Source organism: Nilaparvata lugens, chromosome 1, assembly GCF_014356525.2.
Source record: "Nilaparvata lugens isolate BPH chromosome 1, ASM1435652v1, whole genome shotgun sequence".
Lineage (NCBI taxonomy): Eukaryota > Metazoa > Arthropoda > Insecta > Hemiptera > Delphacidae > Nilaparvata > Nilaparvata lugens.
The window spans coordinates 60,150,203-60,162,692 of NC_052504.1; the positions used below are offsets into that span (position 1 = coordinate 60,150,203).

At 32.5% G+C, this 12,490-nt stretch overlaps 1 protein-coding gene across 5 annotated transcripts in view; it reads left to right on the forward strand.

The window, feature by feature from the left end:
* LOC111056873 (adenylyl cyclase-associated protein 1) overlaps window positions 1–12,490 on the forward strand; it is a 63,357-nt gene that overhangs the window by 40,175 nt on the left and 10,692 nt on the right. For all 5 annotated transcript variants that reach the window (XM_022344283.2, XM_039438398.1, XM_039438406.1 and 2 more), the window contains 5 exons: window positions 4,138–4,269; window positions 5,680–5,869; window positions 9,808–10,003; window positions 10,560–10,645; window positions 11,284–11,540. In XM_022344283.2, the coding sequence (XP_022199975.1) occupies window positions 5,745–5,869; window positions 9,808–10,003; window positions 10,560–10,645; window positions 11,284–11,540 (664 nt within the window). In that variant the 5' untranslated portion in view covers window positions 4,138–4,269; window positions 5,680–5,744. The remainder of the gene's footprint in view (window positions 1–4,137; window positions 4,270–5,679; window positions 5,870–9,807; window positions 10,004–10,559; window positions 10,646–11,283; window positions 11,541–12,490) is intronic.

Sequence of the window (12,490 nt, forward strand, 5' to 3'; positions counted from 1 at the left end):
GGAGAGAAAATTTGCCTTCTTAGGTCGATTTTTATTTAATTCAAAGAAATATATTAGCAAAGAGAAAGATAGCATAATGCAGAAAGCAATACATTACTGTATATAAACTAATATTATAGAGAAAAGATAGCACTATAATTATGTCATTTTTTCTCAACGATAATAGGTTGTAATTCTATCTTAATATGCTATCCATTTAATCTTAATTCATACTATTTTAATATGCTATTATCATTTCATAATATACTATCTTTCCTCTATGATATTAGTTTGTAACAACGTAATGTATTACTTTGTGCATTCCTCTGGCCTAGAGTTTGAGGTTGTGTGGTCGGATCTAAGTGTGATCTAGCAGTTTATCATCAATATTAATTAATCAGCGGGGCTTTCGTTGAGTGCTCAAAGTAGGCATTATATATGGCAAATTTTTAGATGCCATAAATCACTTCTGATAATACAGAATATAGGAAGTTTTGCCGAAACTTATCAATCAATCTCTCCATCATTATTCTCTCAAAGCTTTGGCATGATGAATGATATTTTGAGTAGGAGTAGAAAATGTGGGCGGTTTTTGAAAAGTGTCACCTTCTTGTAATACAAGCTCGTCTCTATTATTACAGTTCGCAAGTATTATCGAAGTGTTGTTGCAAATAATCTGTTTTAATGACGTGTTTACCCTGGAGCTGTTTGCATCGGTGACGGTACTTGCTGCTTTCAAAGTTTTAATAATGCAGACCTCTTTCGTAGAGCGACTCCTCATCTAACGGTGTTGCTATTCTCTCGGAATATTCAATTAGTAACTCACGCTTGTGTCTGTCTGCCTTCCAGCTTGCCGCTGGCGAATTTCCTTTTTTGCATGACCCATTTTATCGGCTTTATGTGTAGACTTTGCACCAACGCACTGCAACGATCAAATTTGCACTAGAAAGACCAAAAGTTTATGCACAGTCTTGCAAACTACAATATTTAAACAACTGTTCTGCTTTTATGAAACTTTTCGTTCTTCAACTTGGAATATTTGAAAGAAGTTTGGTAAATGTATCAAGACTTGAGATCACTTGAGTAATAACTCAAACATTTATAACTAATTGATTCTGATAATCGGATAAATTACTCTTAGAATTCTGTTCGTATATAATATTCTCATGTCGGATTCTATCTGGCAATAATTTAGTTGAAGTAGATGATGATATTAACACTTTTTTGTCAACATGCTGATGAGACATTATCCCCCTCATATTGTTGTAGTGATGTTTCTTTATATTTTTAATAAAAAATAATAATTATTTTTTTAGCAACTAGGTATGTATGAAAATATGAAATCATGATTTAACAAATTTCCACGAAGAAATTATCTCTTATCACTAGCCTGGAATACTATTATTTTGAGATTTTGTTGGTATCCGTTATCAGTAAATTTAATCATGAGTAAAGTATTTTTCAATCTACTTTCAGGAATTTTTCATAGAATGTTCTGAGCCTGCTCACTTTTTCGTAGCTTATTCTTATATCGGTTCCGTAGCTAAGTCTGAAACAAGATACTAAAAATGATTGAGGGTAGCTGCCTTTGAGCTTTCAACGTATTCATATCGACAAACATTTTTGCTTTACAAGTGACCTTCTTTGGTTAGGAAAAGAAGGCACTCACTTCATCATAAAAATTTCATCGACATTCCTCTCCACGTTTTTAGAAGAAATGTATCTGCTAGTAATAATTTCAAATATGTAAAGCCTTTCAAGAATTTGATTCTCAGCCAAATGTCTGATTCATACCTATTGCTTTCACAATTTCTAGGAAAATTTCAAATTTCAACGCCCAATTAATTTAATTCTGCATAAGACATATATAAATCATAAAGTACTGAGCGAGAAAATTCTAGAAGTACTCTCTACTCTTTTCACCCCTCAATATCCTATCCAGTATACTTCAATCATTTTAGTACAACAATAATATTTTGTCACTTGAAAGAACTCATCTAAAGAAGAAAAATATATTATGTCATATAGTCAGGAAACTGGTCTACTTGAGAGAGTTGAAAGGACCATTAATCACTCCTTTAGTTTTCAAAAGTGTGGATTGGATTAGGAAAGTTTTATGCCAAATGTCAGTTTCTTGATGATTTTATCAGTTTTATTTCATTTATAATTATCGATAATTTTGGGAGTGATAATGAGTCGACTGAAGGGTCTTATAGTTCAGAAGTCTTCATTTCATTAATTTTAACATTAAATTTTCCTCTTGGAGAATCTCTTGCACTTTGATCAAGTACTCCATGTATTATAAATTTACGAATGATTTGTACTGAATTAACTTCTTGGCCCAATTATTGTACAATGATCATCCGGATGTTGTGTGAACCGTTTGCACTGCATTCGCCAATGTCGTTCCAGTTTGATGCCAAATTTCGCTTAGCAATGTCACACAGATTTGTTAGCGTTTGCATGGGAGAGAAGTGAATAGCGAGCAATGTGATTGCTTTGTTCGGGTGAAGTAGTGAAGCTGTCCTCTGTGATGATCCCAGAGAACAATAGCACTGTCCACACTCCACACTACTGCATTCTCTTGACGGACGCTTTAAATGCATGCAGTGTTTGTCTTACAAAGTAAGCAAATAGGTCAGTCTCCGACTGGAAACGTCCCTTTGGAATCAAGGAATTTGCTTTGATAAATGCTGCTTTCTGTATGAAAGTTTAAGCTCTGTAAAGATCGAATTGAATTTGTCCTCTTATTATTTGAGAATTATTTATAAGTATTTTGAAATTAAACTTTTATCCATCTTAAGCATGTATAAGATCATTAAGTCTTCTGATTGTTTTCTTGAACTGGCTTGGTTCAGTATAAATCTCATTTCTAATATGAATAAATTGTCCTGTCAACTCCAGATATTTGAGACAGTTTTATAAATGAAGATTGATATCTTTCTGATGAAGCTACAAGAGTAAAGAACTAGTCATTCGCATAGATATGACAATATAAGTACAAAATTTTATGCAAGCTACATGCTTGAAAAATAATATGTACTCTCATCGCAGGATTTCATGAATGAAAAGAAAACCAAACCCCTTATTAGGATGTATGCTTACAGAGAGCAGTCAGGCGATCCATGTTCTTTCTATGAATAAAATGGATGTTCACAACTTCACATGCAAGCGTTCCAGTTGGATTTCTCAATATAAAATATTGGAGAAAAAACAAAATACTATCAAACAGAGATGAGTGTGAAAATGCTGCTTGGAACTATGAGTTTGCTGTGAAAACTGAACACCAAATCTGTTGCATACTCCACTGGAGGCTACGAGAAAACCTCCAGACCTTCCAAATTCTGCCCCCGGAAGCCCTGGGCTCTCCCAAATATTTGGGACACATTTATATTATTTTGTTTCCCACAAAAAATGTATTGCAAGCTTTCTTATTCAGCTCGCCAAGTTAAGTGTATAGCCATAGCTAAATAGCCAAAGCTATCTGTAGCTTCAGTATAATTTTCATAATATGATAAACTCCATATCGCTAATTTTATCTCTTAATAATTCACTAAATCTCTCTTCAATTTGTATATTGTGTGAAAATTTCAAATAAATTTGATTTGATTTTGTTTATTACAAATTCAATAGGGACTAATAAAACTCAGTTTCCATTATATCCAGTTTCCAAGAAAGTGGAACTCGGACCGCCCGACCGCTCGTTGTGCATATCTTTCTGATGAAGCTACAAGAGTAAAGAGCTTTTCATTCGCATAGAATTAATATAAATAAGATCAATAGACATTCTTGTAGCTATTTATTCATTCATTTGTAGTAAGTAGCCTACTTGAAATTTTAAACTTGCATCACAATTTTCTGTCCAAAAATATTTCTTTAAATTTATAAAATATTTTTTTCTAAATCTAAAATATTTGTGTTTGTACTCATTTTCGACGAGTCAAGCCATTTGAAATTACATTAGTGTTGTAATCAAAAATGCTTTCCTTTTAATGAAACGAAACGAAACAATTGTTGGAAATTATCGAGATTTCTGATTTCATTCTAATTTAATACACACAATTTTGTTATCTGTATGTCTGTTGATCCAATCTATCATGTCCACGAATTGTTCTCTAAGATTATTCAGTCAATCTGTTATGATTTTTTTAATTACAGGGGCTCCTTGTGAATGCGGTGCGTCATCTAGTGTTGAATTGAGTACGGTGTTGTCCCGTCTTGAAAATATAACCTCACGACTAGAAAAAGCAGTTCCTACATCGGAAACACCTAAGCATCATACAGCCTGCCGTGAGTTGCTATTCACACATTAAGAGTAGTTCTATCGCTCATTGTTGATATAATTAGTCTAATTTAGTATAACATTTTTACATTTTCAAAATTACTCAGCCTACTTGTGTTGTAAATGTTGCTCTTTAAACCTTGAGCTATCCATTTCCTTTGGCCAAGCTCTTAAGAATCTGACTTCTTGATCTGTTCTGGAATGCTATTTGTTTCGTCGAAGTTGTACCGTATATTATAATTTTCATTTTCGAAACTATGGAGTTGTGCCGAAGCGCCGAAGAAATATTGGTTTGTCGCTTAAGAGATGAAAATTTGAGATCAGGGTTCTCTGAAAAGAGAGCAAGAGAAGTCATAACTTTTTACTTCTTATTAGAGTAAAAAAATAAAATAAAATGAAATGCTCTCAGTCTCAAGTCTGCAAGTCCATTTCATCTCCTTGAAACAAGCCTTATGACTGGTTTTGAAGCCATACAGTACTTATTTACTTGTTGATGCTTCTTTAAAATAGATGTTGATATTACTGTGAGAAATAAATATCCATTTTACTTTTTTTGCAAGAAATTGTCAATCATGCAACTATAAATTATTATTGAAATATATTTCATTATTATTATATATTGTTTCTTTTGTTAACAATCGATTTTCCCAGAGATTGATAGTGTCGTTACAACTGAAACTATTAAATTCATTATCTCATCATTAAAAAGTTTCTTTATCAATCCATCCAAATCACAAAATGGTTGTTTTATTCTTATTTGGAATTTCAACGTTAATTTTTTGTTTTATACACAGCAAATTATACTCATTGTAGATTTTTGTAGTTCACTAAAATTTCTATACATAACAGAATGGCATCAAAATCATTTAGAAAATGCTAAAACTTTTACAAATTATATCCCAAGACACAGTTTTTGTTGTACAATTTTTTTGTCTTTATACACTATAAATTATCCTCTTTCATAGTCCACTAAATTTTGTCCACATAATAGGATGGCATAAAAAACACACATAATTTACAACTCAAATCAAATCGCATTCTCAAAATGAATGATTTGGCGTGAAAATGAATGTGGGCATAACCTAAAAAATATTTGAACTATTTGAGGCAAAATTAAGAAATAGAAGTTTTGGGCAATAGCATTTTTTTCGTCTCTGAATATTGTATACAATTTTTTACAAATTACATCTATACAAGTATACACATATGCTCTATCCTATGGATAAATAACTTAATAAATATCTCATTAAATATGTGGCTGTCACAATTTTAAGTTGTTTTATTCAATGTTTGATTTACTGATTCCAAAATTCATTCCTTGAATCTGACTAACTGCTGAATATTTGCTCAACTTGGATTGTTCTAATTGGAATCTAATCTAACTTTTGAGTGATTTCTATATTATATTTGTGTTTCAGAGGTTTCCTTTTCGCCAGAACATAAACATCAGAAGCCATCCAACCAGCCATCATCTGAATCACCGATGGCCATGAGCGTGCAAGCATACAGCGACATACTGCAGGGGCCTCTGGCCACCTACCTCAAGTTGTCCGGAGAGATTGGCGGGGATGTTGCCACCCATGCCAAACTGGTTGCAGATGCATTCAAGTAATAAAATATAGTATAAAATCATTCTATTAATTTCTTAGAAATAATTCGATAATGGAAATCAAATTTAAAGAAAATTTAAAACAAAACAATTTTAATACACTATTGGCATCAACCAGCAAAGGAAAAATCCTGTCCGCTGAGTGAGAGTATCAATTCAAAACAAAATCAAGCTAACATGAAACAAAAAAGAAACCAAAGGAGTTGATAGTGAAAATAGCTTTTTATGTATTAAGAGCATAATGCGCAACTTTATCGCTCGCGCAAAACAGTTATCACGCGACGCGAAGCGTATTTTACATACAAAATTTTTTCTACAACTGCCCAAACCTATTAAATTACTTATATCGGCGGAGTTACAATTACCGACGTTTTAGGTTAAGATCTGACTTTTTGGCGAGCTGCTTACAATCAGCTGATTAGGGAGCGTAAAGAAACTCTTCTGCGCATGCGCGAATGATTTGGGAGCGGAAAGTAAATCTACTGCGCTTGCGCGGATGGTTAGCGAGCGAAAAAGTAGATTATCCTCAGAAATAAGCTGTTTTATGAGGAGAATTGAGTGTGTAAATTCTTTCTTTACGCGCAGTTGTAGAAAAAATAAATTACAATATTACTGATGTCAAAGAAAAAGTTTTCAACGATACAGTCAATTCACAGGGAAAAAATATCAATTCTGTTACCGGAGATGAGATTTATTAGTTCAGTGCTAAGATAACTCAATTGTCTGCGTACTATTCTCATATTAGTGTGATTGATGTTAAATGTGTTATGTGAACTCAATCTGAAGTTATACAAAGCAGTATTATCATCTCTCAATGTAAACTCGTTTTTATTTACCCGTATGTACGTACTGTAACATTTTCTGTTTATATAGTTGGCGAATAATCAACGAGAAATAGATCAACTTGAATTGGTCGAAAGTTTCTCTACTGTAATATATTCTCTGTTTATTAAGGATTGTTTTAATTATCATTTTTTGCATGATACATTTTTTTCCCATGTAAACATCATAATTATGTTTCACCCCATATCACCAACCCATACTGCAGAACGTATGAAAAGTATAGAATCTTTAATTCATTAATATTCAGTATTTTACGGGTTTTATAGAATAAAATTGATATATAAGTTACTTGAGCATTCTACAAATGAATTCTATATGATGCTCCCATTTAAGGTTACAGTCGATCATGATCCCCAAGTATTTGATGGAATTCTCTTTGTTTAGTAGGGGGCAGGTACACTCATTCCAATTTTCACAATTAGTATGTATCCTCAATTGCATAGTATTTGGTGGCTGTCCAAATATATTGGGAGAAATGGCTAAATATTTTGTTTTTGTATTATTAATGCTCAATATTTTAAGGTCTAGCCATTTTTTAATTACTGTTATAACTTTTTCTGCCTTTGAAAAAGTCTATATCCATGACCGATCTTTAACTATTAAGGCTGTGTCATCCGCAAAAGAAATTCAATTTGAGTCACTTATTTTCAATTTAAATATGTCATTTATGTAAAGTAAAAATAAAAAATGAGATAACTCGGTACCCTGTGGTAATCCAAAAGAGTTCAATTTTAAAATATTGGATTTATAATCGTTGCTATTATATATCTGTAATAGTGTGAAATTGAGTGGGTATATTGTAGTTGTTTTTGTATATCTTATATTCTTTTCAGGTTTTTGAACTGGAATAAACTTTGATTTTCACTATATGTTGAGCCCTGCGCTTTTAATGTGAGAATTGACTCTGTCTTGTTTGAATACGCTAACTTGTTGCTTAGTTGTCGAAATTAAAGCAATTTTCGTGCATTTTTCAAGTGCAGTTTCAATTTCTTGCCGAAAATGCTACTGTATTTGGGAATTGTATGACCATTGACCTTTTAGCAGCTTTGGCTTTTCCACTGGAAGTTAGGATCAACGCTCGTGGAGGGGGAATAATTCTCAGTGAAAAGGCCACAGTTCGAATTGAGACGCGCAACAATTGAAAATCATGTAACGGTGCGCGAGCTTCGGTCCTCTTCTGAATGGGCCCATTTCCCCATTCAGAGGGAAAGATTGTTAAGTTTCCAGTTATCAGTAATTTTTAACTAGTTGAATAGGTAGCCAAATTTTATATAGTTATTAGGAGTAGAATCTGGAAATTATTTGTGCGTGTGAGTTCAAGTTTAGTGAGTTATATTAAATCTTATGTGTGTGTTTCTAAAGAGTTGAAGTTTGAATTGTGGAAATGGTGAGTGCCAAACTGTTGTTTTTATTTAGCTCAAATTTAGTTACATAGAATGACCGAGGCCCGAAATAAATTGCAGCAAGTTAGCAAGTTCCAAAGTGCAGAAATTAAAAATTGAATATGTCTTCTGTCATAAACCAATTAATGAGTAACTTTGTTTGAAAATTTGAATGTTACATGTCTTTTATTAATCCGTTCGATTTAGAATTCAATAAATCTGACGTAAAATGTTGAAAGTATTTTTCAATGAAGTTCCTGGCTCGTAGTTGCTAGTTGCTAAAATAGGTGGCAATTAAATAATGATGTAAATCTGTGCATTTGAATGAACGAATCCACGATAAGCTCCCAACCAAGGATTCGATCATAAGTTTAGTAGTATAATTTCATCGAATATTATAGAAGAGCAGAAACACCCCCTCCGTTTACATATCAATTGAGAGCGATCACTTGAATAATTTTTTAACAAAACAAGGGGAAGCACTCTAATCCCATACCTTTCTAATTTTTAAAGTAATTAATTGTGGGGTATTGTAAGTAATAATATAATAAAGGAAAGAATAGGCTTATACACGTACGGGATGGGAAATACGCATCATCACAACTGATGAACTTGAAATTTCGCATAAAGGTTTTTAATTTACCAAGGATGATCATAGGCCCATTTTCATTGCTGTTAATCAACTAATTCTAATTTAATTATTCAAACAAATTTATTCAATTTGTGTTTCAAAGTTACGCAATGACAAAAGCCCAAGCTAACAGACTTTTCTGTAAGTGATTCCTTTGACTTTGTTAGTTTTTATATTTTCCGAATAATTGAATAAATTTGTCTTAATTATTAAATTATAAATAATTGATTAATAAGAATGAAAATAGGCCTATAACCATCCTCGGTAAATTCAGAATCGTATGCAAATTTGTAGTTGATCAGTTCAATAGTTCAGAAGTGATAAGCGTCACAATGTATTTCCTATCTTGTACATGTTAATTTCTATAATTGTTTAATTTATAAACAGTGTAAAAGATATTTCTGTGATCATACTGACAATATAGAATATAGTTGTGTAGTTGTTGAATAGTTATGATATAACTATATTTTTAATGTAAAAATACCGTTTACTTTACGATAAAATCTTGGCATAATTAATCTTTTTCAATCGAATCAGGATGAAACCACTGTTATTCATTGTGTTCAAGTTCCACTATGAAAATTTACTTGTAAACCAATTCAAGCTTACATACTCAATACATCATTTGAAAAAGAATGGATCCAAATTGCAGATATGTCCCCGAAATATTCATTATAATTTTTCAGTTTTGTCGTTTTTAATCCACTTTACTCCACGTTTTATAGACCACAGAAATTGAAATTCGATGGTAGACACGACTTGGAATTCCTATTCTTCAATAGTATAGGCCTTCTGTATTGTACGTGATACTATGGTATGACTATTAATATCTACATTCTTATTATGTTTTTTGAGCTGTTTCATTGCTATGACGTTCTTGTCCATGCTGCTATAAATTTCATCTTCATTTAGAGGTTCGCCCTTTACTTTTGATATGTAATTTCATTGAGCTCCAATGATGGTTATAAGAAGATATGAAATTTCAGTGTGATTCAATTTAATTTTGATTCTTTGTCATTTCGCTATGTATGTTTTTTGTCATCTTCCAGAATAGGAAATGTATTATCACTCTACTTTTTAGGATTCAAGTACAGTTCCTGCAACTTGCTGCCAGTCGGTCGTCTCCTAGCGACAATGAGTTAGTTCAGCTGCTGCAGCCAACATCACAAAAAATTCAAGAGATTCAAGGCTTGAGGGAGAAGAATAGAGCATCTCCCTTCTTCAACCACCTTAGCGCTATTAGTGAGAGTATCCCTGCTCTTGGTTGGGTCACAGTGGTAAGCACAATTCCATTTTTCATCTAACTGAAGCTCTCATCTCTAGGAGATTGGTACATGCATTTTAATTGAAAATGCAAATTTGTCTCCTACAAATCAAATTTAATGACTTTCTCGAATTTAATAATGTGAATCGAAAATCTTCACATCAAATTGATGAAATTTCTTTCGATCGCTTTTGAAAGTTACTAGACAATAATAGCCATGATAATTGCTTTTAAATCTTGGGCAAGATAAGATCAGATCACTTATACATCAAGGTATCTGCTCCAACAATCATAAATTTTATAATGTATATTTATATCATACATGCATCATACATTCAGTCATTCAATTGGTTAACATATATTTTTGCAACGTGTATTCCGAAAATGTTGGATACTAGTAGACATGGTTGTATTGTAGCACATGATTTATTCTGTTATAGTTTTATCAAACTTCAAAAAAGTGTTGTTGAATAAATGTTATTCCTGTATGTCTATTTGTTAATTATATTAACGTAATTGTCGGACATTTTAGTTGATGCAAATGCTTGAGATTTAAATTCATTTTACAGAGCCCTGCACCTTCTCCCTATGTGAAAGAGATGAACGATGCTGGCCAATTCTATACGAACCGAGTTTTGAAAGACTGGAAACAAAAGTAAGTAAATACTTTTCAATATTTTCTCCTTGAATCTTGTTATTCTCTCTCAAACACATAGCTTACTCAATCTGTTCATAACTTATCCGACGTTTATTCAAGATACGATTATAATAATAATTTCTCATAGGCTTGGTTGTCTTGAAATACTTGTCATGGTGGCGGTTTTTATCATGATAATGATTACCTTCATGTTGAGTCATACAAATTTATATTCATCTATTCATTTATTAAAAAAGTACAATATGTGAGAGCACCCGGGAGACCTCATTATTGCTCTCATAACATACAAATTGTACAATTTGAAATAAAATTAAGCATAAACCTGAAAAAAATGAAAAATATTCATAATCCTAAATAAAATTAATAATTAATATGATGAATTTATATCAGAATGGAAGAGAAAACCTTTTAGTCATTTGTGAGGAATAGAAACACTTATTAAATAATGTAAATTGGAGCATAAATTGATTCACCAAGTAGGTATTATCCTTTTTTTTGTCTTTTAGGGCCTTCAATTTCCTTTCTTGGACTCCTTCTAGTTCTTACAGCTGTGTAGGCCCTCTGAACTATTAAATAGAGAATCCAACATATTCTACTGCACAATTTGTAAATATGTTATGAACGTTATTTTACAGGGATGCGAAGCATGCAGACTGGGCGAAGGCATGGGTAGAGACGCTGACCGAGTTGCAGAAATTTGTGAAGCAGCATCACACGACTGGCCTTGTTTGGTCTGGAAAATCCGGGGGCGGAATTCCACCCCCACCCCCCGGATGCCCTCCCCCACCCCCTCCCGTTATGCCGCCAATGGCAGATCTCACCATTGAAGACGCAGCCAATGACCGATCTGCCCTATTTGCTCAAATCAACCAAGGAGAAAATATCACCAAGAGTAAGTAAATCATCATTCTCTGTTAGGAAAGTTTTCTATATTACCATTTATTATTTTTACCTTCTTACCTTTCATAATCATCATCAGTAATAATTATTCTTCTCATTGACATATTGATGAAATTAATTTCGATCGCATTTAATTGATAGGCTGTATTATTATTATTTTTATATTATCACTAGGTATCATTAAGTCCATGTATAGAGAGAGAACGCTAGTAATTATAAAATTCAGAATATTCTGGTTTATTCTTTTTTCCTTCAACAGAATCTCATCAATAATGATTCATTGTTCAATCTAGATTATGTAAATGAAACAATACCTGAGTACCATTAGTGATCAATCAAATTGAATGAGCGTGTGTCTTACCTCCTACAATATTGTGAATTGTGTTGATCCTGGATTAGAACTGATCTCGTTCGGTTCATTAAAACTCCAAATATGTGTTTACTCATCTTTTAACTATCAAAATGATCATTTAAGAGTTTCTCTTTCATCTGCTGTAAACGATTCATGAAAAAATTAGTTCGTGAAGTGAGATTCGATTGTTGAAAATATTCGGAAATTGTAGATATTTTTCTCATATTAACGGGTTTGGCAGTTCTATGATAGGAAAAAGTGGGTCAAGATGGATTTTAGGCAACTGAGCTCGTTGAGCATGAATTTATCTACAATTTGGAATCAATCGTGAGTTTCTATAATGAATCAGACTCGTTTTAGAAACTCTTAATCAACACTAAAATCAGGAAAAAAATGTAAAAACTGAAATCGCTATTTTTAAAATCTTCTGTAACTTTCGAATTGTATTGGAATCGAAAGTATTATTTATTGGAGTGGGTAGAGGGGGGCAATTTTCACATTCTCACTTGATTTGGAAATTTTATCAGAAATATTTCACAAGACATGCAGCTTTGAATATAGAAATTAGCCATTTTTGTATATTGGAATAT